This window comes from Callithrix jacchus, chromosome 3, assembly GCF_049354715.1.
Source record: "Callithrix jacchus isolate 240 chromosome 3, calJac240_pri, whole genome shotgun sequence".
NCBI classification, from domain to species: Eukaryota; Metazoa; Chordata; class Mammalia; order Primates; family Cebidae; genus Callithrix; species Callithrix jacchus.
This window is the reverse complement of record NC_133504.1, coordinates 29,032,148-29,048,459: the sequence shown is the minus strand read 5'-3', so window position 1 is coordinate 29,048,459 and position 16,312 is coordinate 29,032,148. Positions and strand designations below refer to the sequence as shown.

The window sequence follows — 16,312 nt, the reverse complement described above, 5'->3', positions numbered from 1 at the left end:
AAGACTATATACCAATGAGACCGAATAAAGTGCTTCGATATATGACAGAGACAGCATTGTAAATATTTGGAAAAATGATAGAGGTTCTTTACATGGAACAGGGTCACTTAGTTACTCATGTAGATCAATCATGTCCAACCCATGGCTGTGGGCCGTGTGCAGCCCAGGATGGCTTGGAATGCAGCCCAACACAAAACAAAACATTAAGAGGTTTCTTTTTTTCTTTTTTTGTGCATTTTTCTTCTTTTTACCTCATCATCTATCTATATTTAGTATTAGTGTATTTTATGTGTGGCCCAAGACAATTCTTCCAGTGTGTCCCAGGAAAGCCAAAAGATTGGACAACCTTGAAGGAAAAGATTTTTAATCTTTTAACTATAACAGAGGAAAAAACAGGTTAATGAGTATGAAAAACAAAATGTAAAAAGTCAGATTTTAGAAGTTTTAGGAAATATTGGCATTATGGTTGGCTGTGTCCCCACTCAAATCTCATTTTGAATTGTAATCCCCCTAATCTCCACATTTCGAGGGGAGGATCTGGTGGGAGGTGACTGGATTACGGGGGAAGTTTCCCTGATGCTAAAAGTTTAGTAAGTGAGTTCTTGTGATAGTGAGTTCTCATGAGATCTGATGGTTTTATAAATGTTTGGCAGTGCCTCCTACACACATTCTCTCTCGCCTGCTGCCATATAAGATGTGCTTGCTTTCCATTCCACCATGATTGTAAGTCTCTTGAGGCCTCTCCAACCATGTGGGTCAGTGACTTAGTTAAACCTCTTATCTTTATAAATTACCTAGTCATGGATATTTCTTTACAGCAGTGTGAAAATGTACTAATGGAACAGGAAACTACTTTTATGGTCTCAGAAAAAGATATGATGCTTAAATGGAGCTCAGAAGCCCAAAATATAAATGAGACATTTTTTGCATTAAAATTAAATACATTTATTTAAGTTGACTGCACTAAATAAACTACATCCAATGTAACTCAGAACTTATACTTGGAAAAGCAGCAGAAGAGTGGTAAAATAGTTTGTTCCCATCCACTGGTATTTGAGGGCTTGAGGTGATACTTTGAAACCTAGTTCTATGCTATATATTGTCCAAAGGTCTTTGGGTTTTGTTTTTTTTTTTAAAAATATTTGTTGTTCTGTGTTTTTACAGCAGGATCAGAGAGTATTCCATTATTATGTTGCTATTGCTGCTGCCATTATCACTCTGTATTCAAATTCTAGGCAATTTCTAAAAAAGGTGTATACATGCATATCCTATGATCCATTGGTTGACTACCTAGGTATATATCCTAGACGAGTCTTGTGCAATACATGGCATTTATATTTATATATATAAAATGTTTATATTTATATACATAAATTTATATTAATAGAAAAAATACAAATAAATGTTATATTCATATAAAAGACTAACTTAGAAATTAAGAAAACCTATAGTAAAATGTGTATAACAAATATTATATATTCAATATTGTACAAAATAATACAAAGAAAAAGAAAACATGGGTTTGATTATATTTATATAAAATTTAAAATTATTAAGCAAAATTAAACACTATACTTTTCCACAGATACATATGAGTTTAGAAGAATAGAAACAAGTATGGGAATGACAAATACTGTATTTGTGTTACTGGTTACTCTGAGAGAACACAGGGTCATGGTAATCAGAAGGGAAATCTAGATAGTGTAAGCACTAGTCTAATTATAAATATCTGAAATAAAAAATTTGCCAGGCATAATGGTGTGTACCTGTATACATAGTTACTCAGGAGGCTGTGGCAGGAGAATTCCTTGAGCCCAGGAGTTTGAGGCTGTCAGTGAGCTGTGATTGCACTGCTGCACTCCAGCCAGGCTGCAAAGCAAAACCCTGTCTCTATGTAAATAAACAAATAAACAAAGATTTGAGGCAAAATTTTCAAGATATTCAGATTTTTGCACAACTCAATGGTGAGTATGCTTTTCTATATAGCTGAAATACATCATGATTTCTAAATAGAGAGGGAGAACAAATCTGGTTGACTGACTATATTAACATGGATAATAAAAGAATATGTCAGTCAGAAAGGTTTTGTTTAGATGTGAAAACCGGGGGGAAAAAGACAGTTTCAGAGGCAATTATTGAACGTGCCTATCCAAACTGTATCCATGTAGGAAGTTTCTCTGCTTAAAGACCTAATGGACTGATGTTATTAAACATTGGAAGCATATATGTAATCTTCCTTGTTCTGGTTACATGTTTAACAAGCACTACTCAGCATGGTTTTTCTTCACATAGTTTTATTTATATTGAGAGTATGTTGCGCAGACATCCTAAGTGTCCAATCCCTTTTACAGTTCTTACTATGAGCTGGCACTTTATTTTCATGATAGCAATCTCATATGGGCTGTCTCAGGGATGTTTGTATTTCCAAGTGTAATGGATTCCGGAAAACATACAAGACAGACTTTCTGAGTCTGCAAGGCTCAACCCAGACCTTAAATTCAAGCAAATTCATCAAAAGTTTCCATCTCCCTGGAAACATCCGTCTATTCTCTATAGCATATTCTTGAATTTAAGCTAATGGTCTCTTTTGAAGTGCAAATTAATGGCTGTTACAGGCACAGCCTAAGAAAATAAAGTAATTCAAATGTGCAGCCAATTGTAGTGATAGGCTGTCATTCAGAGATAACTCAGGATTATGTGTAGTTAGCACCAAATTTACAGAATTGGTCAAACCAGACATCCTGTGGGCAGTTGCTACAGTAATATGATTAATTTTGTCAGAGAAGTCTATTTGTAATATTCAAAGTAGCCTTTAAATACCTGAGCCTACTGGAATTTTTTAAATGGTAAATAGAAGGCAAAACAGTCAATTTAAAATGGACTTTAAGTGGTTGTTAAGAGAGCCTACTTGATGTTCTAAATTAGTAATCTCTAAGGGACCTTGCCTTATTTTTGAATTCCTGTTGCCTAGCACAATATCAGACACAAAATATAAGTTCAATAAATTATAATGATAACTAAATTGTCTCATAATTTTTGAGTATAATAAAATGTTTTAAACAGTTCTTTAAAAATTCTATTATTTTTGGAGGGCTTCATTTTAGACATTGATTTTATTTATAAGCCTCTGATGACTTCATTAATGTGACTTAATATCAATGAGCTCTTTACAAAATTTTAGGCCCTAATGGTAAATTACTGTATTTCTAAAATTTTGCACATGAGAGAGTAGCTAATATAATTATCTGAAACTCAGATAATAAGAGCAGCAGATGATAACTGCCTTCATCCTCTATAGAGTTTTTTTTTCCCCGTGATTCTTCTAGTTTTACTGAAAAAGAGGTGTCTTTCAGAACCAAATAATTTAATAGATTTTGACACTCATTCCCCAAGAGATAGTGATTACCAAAATGTTTTGGATGTTATATTCTTACAAGCAAAATAAAATACATACAAACCTGTGGACTTTTTGTTTGTTTTCCAAAGATTACAAAAGGATTCCTTCAACAGTTTTTTTTTTTTTGGCTGTGAATAATTTAAGTGGAAAATTACAGTTCTATCTTGGATCCAAAGATTTACAGAGCTGATAAGCTTTGAGTCAAAATATGCATTTTAAATTAGTTAATCAGTAATGCTGCAGGGAGACTGGAGGGTTGGATGGGCCAAATTTCAAATTTATACCTACTAGCTAAAACTTAGCATGTCAGTTCTAAATATGTAAATTTTAAAAGGACATAATAAAGACTATGATTTGCTGATATTTAAGAAGATTTTATTTACTTAGTATTCATGTGTATCTGAATTCCAACATCTTTCCTTTACTATCTCAAACAAGCTTTGAAACAACACTGGCAGATTACTTAACATTGAAATTACACCTAGAACATGGGTATAGCCCAAGTTGGTTTTGTTGCTACCAGTATGCAAGTTATGATGAAACTATTTTCCTTTAGTAAATGTTTTCTTTGCACATCACTTTCATTTTTCAATTAAATGTATCGTCTCTGTGTGCTATTGCGGGCACCATCTCTGTTTCTGCAAATCCAAAAAGAGGGGAATCATCTGTTTCTTCATTTCCTATATGAGACTGCTGTGGTTGAGATGGATTATCAGCATGACTTAAAAGGGAAATTCTTAGATGATGCTTCTGACTCGGAATAATTTTACTGTAAGAAATGACCTGTCATCAGTACTAACAGACTGTGCTTTACTAAGCAAAGTGTAAACACCAAATAATATGATGGGCAATAAGAGAATGGGAAGTTTTTTAAAATATAAATTTTATCAGCGAGTTAATAGTATTAGTCAATGTCACAATTTTCTGTGGCTCAAATGAAATAACATCAGTGAGGGTGCTTTATTAATAATGTGTCATGCATTTAATAGTAATACGTGTTACTGGCTCTATGAAACTTCCAACGTAAAGCTGTAAAACATTGAAAATAATATTGAGACGGATATTTCATAGATCTTCAATTTTGTGCTTATTTTAGAGTGAGTAAAATTCTCTTTAAATATTCTTTCAATCGTTTAAGGTCTCTAAGACTATGAAAAAAAGAAATAGAAATCAATATATTAAGTAAAGTTTCAAAGAATCAATGAGTTTTTCAAGTTTGAAAAATTGATTTTGCTCAGGTCATGTTGTTTTACGGCTGTGCAGTGTGAGGTATAGCCAAAGAGAATGGACTCCAGACTTTGATATATGCAGAAAGGGAAATCTTTTACAATGATAACAATAACCAGAAAGGTTGGAGTACAGATTTTCTCAATCTATCATAAAAACAGACTAAATAAAAAGGGGGAAAGTGGGAAAAAAGGTTCTTGTGTTTGTGTGAAGAAATGACCAACCAGTGGGTAAACCATAGAGCAATGTATATTAAAAAGAGCAAATTTGCATGAACAGTCTTACTTCCAGAAAGAGATCAAGATTTACTCCCAGACCTACTGTCAATATTTAGAAAATAAGGAAACTTAATTCAAAAAGAAGTATCAGAGTTGACTCCTACCCTGGCCACAAATGTAAACAATTACAAGCATAAGGGTAGAAAGAAACAAATGTTTGCCTTGTCCTTATAAAGTGGATGATGTGGGAAATATAAATAAACCAAATCTCGCTAGTCGTTGATTATATACTTAATATTTGAGCAGTATAATAATGGAAGGTTTTAAAAACTTGTGAACTACAATAATTTATTTTTTTATAGCTCAGGAGAAAGAATATTAGGCCAAACACACAAAAAAGTTTCAATATTTACTTTTACGTTTCTGGATCAAAGCACTTTTCTGTAAATGTTTTCCCTTTTGAGACAAAGAGTTCAGAATGAATATTTGTGGTATGGGTGATATTTTAAAAATGTCCTGAGAAATCCTATCCATAGACATTGTGGGCTATAAAAGCAGATTGATATGATATTTCAATGGATCTTTGTTATGGGAACAATTTTGTTTTCTGACCTAAATAGAAAGATGTGTTTATTTGGAAATTTAGCATTTAGTCATATCCATAATGCAAAATTATGTTAAAACAGAAAAGGATTAAAGAAAGGCAACATACTGCTTGTGTTCTAAGTTCAGAATGGATTGATCAATCTTGATTCATCTTGAAACTAATAAATATCATGAAAAATGCCTTTCTTATCAAATATTTTCATATTCTGGTGGAACAGTCCTTGTATCAACAGAATATATCTGTATCTGTATATAGGTTTGTATTGCACTTCAGATTGACATCTGATTGTGTATTGAGATTATATTCTATTTCATGATTTAATAAGTCATTGAAGAAGATGGTGTTTAACTGGTGGAACAGCTCTATGCTCTTTGAAGGAACTTCTAAATTTGAAGTATCTTTGGACAGTTTCTTTCTTGTTTTCTTCCTAGAGCCAATTATTGAAAGTCTAGCTTTCTTATTTCGTACTCCTACCATCCTTCAAAAAATCTACCCTGGGTAAAGACATATTGTTTCCAAATGGCCAGGTAAAAGTCAGGTTCCTAGACATACGTTCTAATCCAGAGTGTGAGAAAAGAATGAGTAAACAATTTTATTTAACTAATTGTTTGTACTTTACTGCAAGCACACTTTTTAATTGTAGATTAGACTCTTTTGTTGATTTTATGTAGTAATGTATGGTAAACATGGAAAAGTAGATTCTGAAAAAAATAAATGTTTTAAATAAAATATTGCATGAGATGCCTTTGTATGAACAAACACTAAAATAATTGGACTGCAAATACTTTCTTCTCTATTATTAGAAATTTAAGAAAGATACATTCTACATTAAAACATGTATTTTTCTGAAGAGTATTTCTGATTCTATATAAGACATTTTTTGTATTTATTTTTCTATTGTACGAAGAGCTTTTGAAATTTTAGATATTTGTTTCTCAAATCTGGAATTTGTAATAACTTTGTGTGTCATTTTGGTGGCAAATTTATTCTATGCATATGAAATGCCATCAGAAAATTATTTTCTCTTTTAACTGGTGTAACATTAGCTAAAATGTATCTCTTAGAACTTTCACCAAGTCTTACTTTTCCTCGGGAATTTGCTCAGTGTTTGTCAATCATGTAAAAACAGTTGACTTTTGAAACTTCACTGTTGCCTTTGCCTGAGAAAATTTTCATTATGCCTTCATTGTGAGCAAGAAGAGTTAAAGCAGCCTTCTCAGAGCTTCACATGACATCATCTTTCCTCCCTAAATCCACTATCAATAAAAGAAGAAAGGTTAAACTGTATATGGAAAAAGTATAATGAACAAATGCTCTTGGCTATTGTTGAATCTTTGAGCTATCTCTTCCAATCTCGTAAATCTCAAGATAAAATCTTCTATCTCAATCTTGTATTTCCTGAGCATATAAGTATGGTGTTTGAAGAAAAGGGGCACATTTCCCATAATTACATTTAATAATATATACTATTAAAATAAAAAAGAAAGGCAGCTGTCTTTTAATTGCTTCAAAAATGTTTATAACAGTAATCCACTAGAGATTGAAGGCCTTGGAAATATTTATTCTTGGAACTGTAAAATATCTAGTATTTTGGTTCTTAAGGCAAATTTGACAAATAGGTAGCACATCTAGCCTCATAAATTCTTATATGGACTCTTTTGTTACACACAACTTATTCTCCAATTCATGGTATATTCTCATTCACATTTTTGTGCCTCAAAATATGTAAATTGAAAACCTACTTATTTCTGGTGCTATGGCATTGAAGATTTTAAGGTGAGCAATACATCCTTCCTGTTGTCAGTATTTTCAAAATTAGATTGAGGAAGCAGATGATTGAAAACAATTATGAAATCCTGTGTCAGACCTTAACGTGACAGAAGCCCAGTTAGAACATGAAAGTAGAGATGCTTAATTAGGTCAAATGGGAAAAGCAGGTTTCTGAGAAGGTTTTCTGGGAAGGCCTAACGAGACTCAATTTTCTTGTCAGTGTGCTCTGGACTGGCAACCAGCTACCAGATATCTTAGTGTTAATTCAGATAAATGTATTCATTTTCTTGAGCATATTTAGTTTCCAAGTATTTTCTCCTGAGTGGACAGAAAAGCTTCACCCTTGGCAACATTCGTGGTTTTTTGCTGTGTGACCCACCCCTTTTAACAATCTACCGAGGACTTTTCCCAGAAAAATATGTGGTGTTTGTGTTTATAAATTCATACATATTTTTGCATGTAGTTTATCAGAAATCACAAACTTAAAGCCTCCTTAAAGCTGATGGCCTCAGCTTCAGACTGAAGAGGTAGAGCTCATTGAGGAATTGGGGATGTGGGTGGAAGTGGCATTTTTTAAAGTTAAGGTGTAGGGAATCACAATCTTGAATTGCTTATTCTCATGATACGTTATTTTATATAAAAAGCACTTATTCTGCGTATTACAATAAAAGCACTTTGTATGCTTTAGTCTCTGATTGAAAAATAAAATGTTTGTTGTGCATCGAAGGCAAATAACCTTTAGGGGAAAAACAAAACCTGTGGTTTTCCATGAAGCTTAAAAATTGTTCTCTCTGACATTTAATTTTGGCCTATTGGTTAGCTCCAACCCCCTATTTGACCATAAGAATCCAAGCAGAATTCCAAACACATAGTAAATATTCTAACTTCATTTGAGCATTTTCCTAGTATCATCCCAATAACCATTTTCCCATTTTTTTTTTTAGTTCTGATCTCACTAACCTCAAATCACGTGTTAAATGAGCCAAATGAACAATAATTCATACTTTTAAGACTGTTTCTTTCCAATTTTATTTTTTGAAGTAAAATAAATACTAAATACCACATAAAAATGAAAACAAAATTCCAAAGTGGATTTGAGAATTTCATATGTATTTTTGCACCTAAATATCAAATATATATTAGAATATAATGCAAATTATAATACATATAAGTATAATTTGCCATGGTCCAACTTACTGTGCCAATGCATAAGTAAAATATTTTAGAATACAGAAATAGGACATAGATTTAAATAGGAGATGAATTAAGGAAATCTTTAAATGTGTGCAATATAAATAAGAAATGCATTTTAAACTATGTGACAAGTCGAAAATTCTAACATGTCTTTTTTCTCTTGAGCATATCAAGATTTAAAGATGTATATGGGTGACAGTGCATCAAGTCTGGCCCTAAATGAATTGGCTTAGTCACTCACTATTGCTATCTTTCAAAGAAATATTTGGTTTTCTTCTGAAGCAACTTATGGTGTATTCAGAACTGCCAAACTACTCTGAAAAGTTATTAGTTTAGAAAAATTAGCAATAAATAAATGGGCTTATGTCCTCTGGTCCAGAAGTAATGTTATTGCTTCTGTGAAGTGATTTATCCTTGGACTGTTGATCTGTGTTTGATATAATCCATCAAGACATGAATCCTACTGCATATAAAAGGCCATTACAAGAAAATAAAAATCTAAAACACATTTAAATTTTATCTTATGTTCTGCTTTTATTTGAAATGTAGTATTGACGAAGTACATTTTGCTTGGTTGAGTGCCTCAATTTTCAAGTCAACCATCTGACTCAAAGAAGAGTGAGAATTTATTCTTGCAGAACAAAATTAATACTAGTAAAGATGACAATGGCAATTATTTGAAGTGATTGGGAGCTTGTTAAAATTGTAGAATCTGAGGCGCCTCTCCAGACCTGCCAAATCAGAGTCTGCGTTTTGGCTGGATTCCTATGCGAATTAAAGTTAGTGAAGTACTGCTTCAGTGTCTAGTGGCCACCACACTCTATCAGTCGTAAGAAAGGAAAAGACAGGCTGAAAGATCCTGCCAGTGGAGGCTTGCAGCTTTTTCATCATAAATGCACCTGATGGAAGTTTCAAATAACTAGTCAACTTCGATTTACCTTACAATCTAAAAAAGTGTAACATTTATTTTTATGAAAACCGACAAGCCTTATATTATAATTGGCAAAATATTTAACTTGGGTAAGTTTCTTGGGAGGTCTGGCTTTAGGGACACTGGAGCATTGGTGTTTTCTGTTGCATCTGTATGAAGCTGATTAGAATCTGGATTCAATTTCAGGCACCAAAACCACCCTTTTAGCTAGTGTTATAAACTATTCTGTACAATCTTTGTGGCTTTGCTGCTATGATAGTGAATAATAGTAAGCATCTCTTTGCTTCTTTAGACTGCCTTTCTATTGGCCACAGGGGCAGTGAGGAATTTAAGAGAGAAATCTAATTATAATAAACATTTTGCCATCTGTTGAAGTGATAACCTACATTGTACTAATTTCTATTTTATATGTAAATCTAACCCCTTCCTTCTTATCTCATGTCAGTTTTGCACTGGATGAATAATTTTATGTGATAAGCCTTTGATCAAAGCCTAAAGCATTGCATAGCTTTTAGGACTGAAGTTTAAACTTCATAAATAAGCTGATTTAAACTTCATAAATAACTAATTCTCTATACTGGTAAATTTCGTAAATATTAATATTTAAATCCAATAAAACACAGTAATTTAAAAAGCATAGATTTTGTCAATTTCTAAATTGTAATGTATTTTCTTTCTTTTTGGTTTCACAAAAAATAAAATCTGAAGAAAGTTAAAAAGTAAAGAAAATTGGTAAACCTGAAAAAAACAAATATCCCTGTATTTCTAGGCATTTTTCAATGTTCTGTCTCATGATTAATTTATTATTTCTCAAGTTTTCTGTGCTTCCTGAAGTTACTGTGCTTTGATTCTTGCAGTACTAAGGGATTGGTTGGTTTAGTCTGTACTCAAACAGGGAGGCTATTTTATTGTCTCACTAATGTATATGACTAACCTGAAAAGAGAAATTTACATATTGGTTATCAATGACCTCTCCCATGGGGTTTCACAATGGTTTATAGAGTTTTGCTTTATTAAGTAGCATAAAAGAGTAGGTATAAAAGATAGAGTCAGAATGTGCTCAGTTGCTTACTCCTGTAATGCCAGCATTTTGGGAAGCTGAGGCAGGAGTATTGCTTGAGGCCAGGAGTTCATTACCAGCATGGGAAACATGGCAAAACCATTTCTGCACAAAAAATACAAAAATTAACAGGTATTACAAAAATTAGCCCAGCTCAGTGGAGGGTGTCTGTAGTGGCAGCTACTTGAGAAGCTAGGTAGGAGTACTTGAGCCTGGGAAGTTGAAGTTGAGGCTACAGTGAGCCGTGATCGCGCACCTGGTGACAGAGAGACCCTGATTCAAAAAGAAAAAAACAAAGACAGAATGAGAGTGTTTTCAGGTAATGGGTAATGACTTGGAGCCTCTTGAAAATACGGACCATGTTATATTGGTCATTAAAGATCAAAAGTCTGGCATCTAGTTGTTGCCTAAATAAATACTGACTTAAGTATTACTTTTGATAGTTATATATCCATTTTACAGAGACTCAGAGGCAATGCCCTTTTAGATAAAGTGTGTTATAAAATGTATGAAATGCGGTGAATGAATTGCTACAATAGCACAATATTCTTTTGTCATGATTGCACCTTGCATTATAAAATTAACTTAGTTTATAAAATATCACATGACTTAGTTATTACTACCTTTTCTTTTTCCTCTCAGTGAAGACCTGCTGCTGGGCACAAGAATCCACAGAAAATGCAGTCATTCTTATCAGATTTTCACATATTTGCAAATTAGCTCATGATTGCTTATTTCCTTCTTTAGAATCCCCATAAATCAGTAACCTTCTTATTTAAGGAAACTATTTTTCCCCTCTCCCCAAACAGCAGTGTAAAAAATGGAGTCATTCCCTTTTACGGGTGGCTAATATTTGTCCTGTAACAGGTCCAACACATTCAGTTATGATTGCTTTCTGAAAGATCTGCCTCTATCCAGACCATGTTTCTATATTTTTAACAATGTTTTTCTAATTAGCTTTTTTGGTATTGATTTCACTGAAGTATTTTACATTTTAATTCAACTTTTCTTTTTTAGCTATATTTTGGGGTGATATTGCCTTAGATGATGAAGACTTAAATATCTTTCAAATAGATAGCACAATTGACCTTACACAGAACCCCTTTGGAAACCTTGGACATACCACAGGTATGGTTGATTGTTTAAGAAAATTTGTCTTCGTTTTGGGGAAAATATACTCTTGAAATGCTATCAATATCTTTGGATCATTTTTAGTCTCCTGTTAATCAACTTTTGACTTCCTATGCACAAATATACATATTTAGAAATGCAGGTTTTATTCAGTTTTAATTTTATTCATTATTAGTATTATTATTTTTTACCAAACACGTTGTAGTATTTGCTACATACTATGTCTGGTTTAAGTGCTTTGCAGATATTAACTCTCTGAATCTTCATAACAACCTCATCAGGGTAAATACTAATATTACTATGATTTTAGAATTTAGCAGATTGAGATTTAGAAGACTATATAGCTTTCTTATTGTCACATCATCAGAAATTGGCCATGTCAGAATCAGAATTCAATTCTGAGAAAAGCTAGATTTCATCCTCTTGAGTATTATATTAAGTTGCCTGTCAATTGGATATTGAGTTGCAAAATATGAATTATTCGTAGAGAAATTATATAGAAACATATTTGGAAAATGTATATATATTTATATAATTTTTGTGAAAACCCCAGAAGGCGATTTTAATTTTAGTTGATGTACACATGTTTAAATTATGCCTGTATAAAACTTGATATGTGTAGAAGATTATTTCAGTTCTCATTTAACAAATTTTTAAATGAGTGAATTAAAATTTAAAAATTCACTATAGTATCTTGGTAAAATTTTTACTCTGTATAATATTTTGGAGAGAATTACAAGGTTAGAAAGTTAAAATTTATTTTTGTAATTATATTAATAGCTAAAACATTTATTTCATGTGATGCTTTTGATTTCATTGCATTCTCCCTTTTTAGTATTTTTATTTTCTTCCATTCTGTGGAAAATACCATATGTAGTCCTTTCTGGTATCTAACATAAATATATATTAAGGACTTAAGACTTTTTGCTGTAACTTTTTACTTTGCTCAATCTATTGATTTATTTTTTGCAACTCTTTAATATGACCAGTTTTAAATATGTAGAAATATTTCTACCTCCTTAGATTGTAGAATAGTGGTACATATATCAGTATGGGGGCTAATCTTGCTGTGCAGTATCATCACAGATAGTGTAACCTACAGATTATGTTCATTGCCCAAATATCCAGTTGCTGTATCACCTGTAATGCTGTCATGGAGGCAACATATTCCGGAAAGTAGAGCAATGATAAAACAATAAACTGCTAGATTTATTATAAGTTGCATTTCCAACTCTTTTAAAATTTTCATTAGCTCTAAGCTTTAAATCATTTCTTTGACTTGCCTTCTCCCATTATTTTGAAGGCATCAATTCTCTATGATTTAAAAATTTTTTAATATTGTTCTTTAATTTTATTTATTGTTAAGCTCAGAGACTGTAACAATTGGAAGAGAAAATGTTATTTTAGGCATAGGATAAAACAGATTATACTGATAGTAATAAAGACATTTATTCTGTCTGGGTGTGGTGGCTCACACCTGTAATCCCTGCACTTTGAGAAGCTGAGGTGGGCAATCATCTGAGGTTGGGAGTCCAAGACCAGCCTGACCAACATGGAGAAACCCTGTCTCTGCTAAAAATACAAAATTAGCCAGGTGTGTTGGCACATGCCTGTAATCCCAGCTAGTCAGGAGGCTGAGGCAAGAGAATCACTTGAATTGGGGGGGGGGGCGGGCAGCGGGCAGAGGTTGCGGTGAACCGAGATCCTGCCATTGCACTCCAGCCTGGGCAACAAGAGAGACACTGTATCTCAAAAAAAAAAAAAAATATTTGAAATTCTTCTGTGGAAGGTACATGTTTGTAAGTTCAATAGTAACTTGCACTATTCAGTTGAATTTCAAACAATATAATATAAATATAGTTGTTACATAATTGTCATTTCAAACATCATAGATGCCATGCTTTGAAAATGTTTCTCTTCATTGCTTAGGAATGAATGTATTTAAGTATTACCTCATCTTTCTAAAATGTGCAATGAAAAAATTTCAAAAATGTTTCTCAAGAAGCATGGCAAAAATGTGGCCATGTAATGCAAGCAATTAAGTAGATTATTAGTCAGTGAAAAAGCATTCTAACTTATTTGCCTTATAAGGACTTATTTGATTTTTCTTTTAAGAGACTTATATGGCAATAAATTTTATTATTATTTTTTAGCTTCAATCTAGGTAATTTAGTTCAGCATTAATTTTAAATAAAAAAATAGATACTGGAAGGAAATAGTTCAAGTGATTTGTGAATAGTTTGTTTTCTTTGTGGAATTACTGCTTTCTTTATCTTAGCCCAAAGATACTCTATGAACCATACACACTCCGTGTTAGTACAAATTCATAGGCACGTTTTAACATTTCATTAGTGTTTATATTGGTTGTTTGTTCAATGATAATTCTTTCTTATTTGTCTAATAAAAATTCAAGGAGAATAGAGAAAATAGGTAACAAAACTGAGAGCAGCATTTTATAAAAGCCCTGAATGATAATCTGGGGAAATGCTCTGCTTTCTAACTTAAGACAGGAATCTACCTTTTCTAGGTTTTGTTGGTAAAATTGCAAGAACACATATTGTCTTATTTCTACCCTTTCTTATTCCTTTTGCACTACAGACTTTTTTTACACTCTATGTTATAAATTTTCAAATTACACAGTGTAACAGAATATATTTTGCATCTGAACATTAGTTTGGATTCTTGTGGCTTTTTCCAAATTGTGTTATTGATTTTTATAAATTCAACTAGATTTTCAAAATGTGGTTGAATATATTGTTAAAATCTCATATGCTTTTAAAAAATTTTTGAAATCAATGGAAGCTTTGGAGGAAAACTTGCACTACACATTTGCTCTTTTAATGTTTTTATTTCCATTTGCTTATTTGGCCTCTGAAAATATTCAGTTTGCATTGGGGAAATAGCTGGCATGCAGTCAACAGGCAGAGCAACTTGCTGCCATTCTGTATAGCACTATATGATGTCAAGGTCACAGTAAAGAAAATGTTTCGAATTATCAATAGATGACTCAATTGTCATGATATCCAAATAAAGTCATTTAAATTGTTCTCTGAGTCTCCCCATCCCCTTATTTTAGTTACCAACATTGGTTGCTGTAGAATTTTTACCCTCTTCCAAGATTCACACTTTAGGACCACATAAAAATGGCCAAAGAGAAATTGATGTTGCCTATGACTATTTTTTGTTTGCAATAATTTTAACATATTTTGAGTTTAACTTAATTGTTACCTTTTATTCTTTAAGGTGGACTTGGAGACCATGCTATGTCAAAGAAGCGAGGGGCCCTCTATCAACTTATAGAGAAGATAAGAAGAATTAGCTTTGGTATATCAATGTTTAAAGTTGCAGATGCTTGACTTGATGTACAATAAATATTACACTCATAGCAGTTCAGTTTATTAAAATCAGTGTACCATTATGATGTGAAGTATGTAAAGGATATATTTTAAATATTTTTATTTTGTTAGCTCATATTTGATCAAAGCCTTTTAGAAATCATTTGGAATAATTTGAAATGTTTCTTTGTTTTAAGCCTCTCTTTGTTAAAACATGTATCAGGTGATTATTTTATTATTAATACTTACATCCAGTCAATTGGGCATCACACCAAGGTATTTTTAGAAACCCTGGAGTTGCGTCAGTTATAATCAAATGAAAAAATATCATGGTTATTTGTTTTGAAATAAAATCTACATAAAGTAAAATGAAAAAACTAATTACTGGATTAAAAAAGTTAAAATGTTTTTTACCAATCAAAAAAATATAAAAGAGTTATAAATGTATATAACTATATGTGACTATTTATAATCACTTATATATAAATCATATATTTATATGTTTATACTTATATATTTATATGTATATTAATATATATTTTTATATATGTGTTTATATATATAAATATATACAAACATTCACAAAAACTGTCTCTGGTTTCATAATTAGTTAATATTTACAGTATTGAATGTATTATAAGCTATTTGTAGATTTTAGAGGTTTTTTAAAAGTTCCATGTGCATAGCTCATATTCTAACACTCCTTAAATTGATGGCTTATTAATTAATGCTCCAAGTACATAATTCCAAGGAATAATTTTCTCAAGCAAAGACTCTTTACTCCAGACTATTGCGAAGACAGATAATGTTAGGGACAGAGTCCCTAGTTGTCGTGTCAAAGTATATACCAGTGGTAGGATATTCATATTGACAGTGACAGACAAGAATGAATAATTACATAAATTTAGGAAAAACAACAACAAAAATATCATGAAAGGCCACCAAGAAAAGGAAAAGCCTGTAGACTTGAAAGTTGCTCCAGAATAGAAAGGATTTCGTTCATGTTGCGTGCTGACCTCTAAATCCTGCTGCAGACCTTAATCTGAATCCTGAAGAAACTGGAATGGAGATAGCTTTTGGCACAGGTGGCTGAGACCATGTCTGTCTTGATGTTACTTCATTTACTATCTGCATAATGTAATATTCATAATTTTAGGCTGTGTTGTAGAATATCAGTTCAGATTTGAAGGATTAGGGACTAGCAGGAGTAACAAGAATCTTAAATATCATGGGACTTTATTAAACAAAGTTTGTTTTAGCTGCTGGTGAATTGTTAGTGAGCTAGCAAGACAGGAAACAGAAAACAGGTTTTTTATGGCCTGTAAGCCGGCCTGACTTCTATCCACTTAGTCTGTTGTATGGATATTCATCAAAAATTCAGCAAAATCCTCACCGAATATTAAGAAATAGTATTTTGACATGAAATACTTACATATTTTAGT

General features: G+C 32.2%; 1 protein-coding gene across 2 annotated transcripts in view; it reads left to right on the top strand.

The window, feature by feature from the left end:
- The window catches only part of TLL1 (tolloid like 1), a 273,553-nt gene that overhangs the window by 111,462 nt on the left and 145,779 nt on the right, over positions 1–16,312 (top strand). For both annotated transcript variants that reach the window (XM_035292709.3, XM_035292710.3), the window contains 2 exons: positions 11,422–11,532; positions 14,779–14,859. In XM_035292709.3, coding sequence (XP_035148600.1) covers positions 11,422–11,532; positions 14,779–14,859 — 192 coding nt within the window. The remainder of the gene's footprint in view (positions 1–11,421; positions 11,533–14,778; positions 14,860–16,312) is intronic.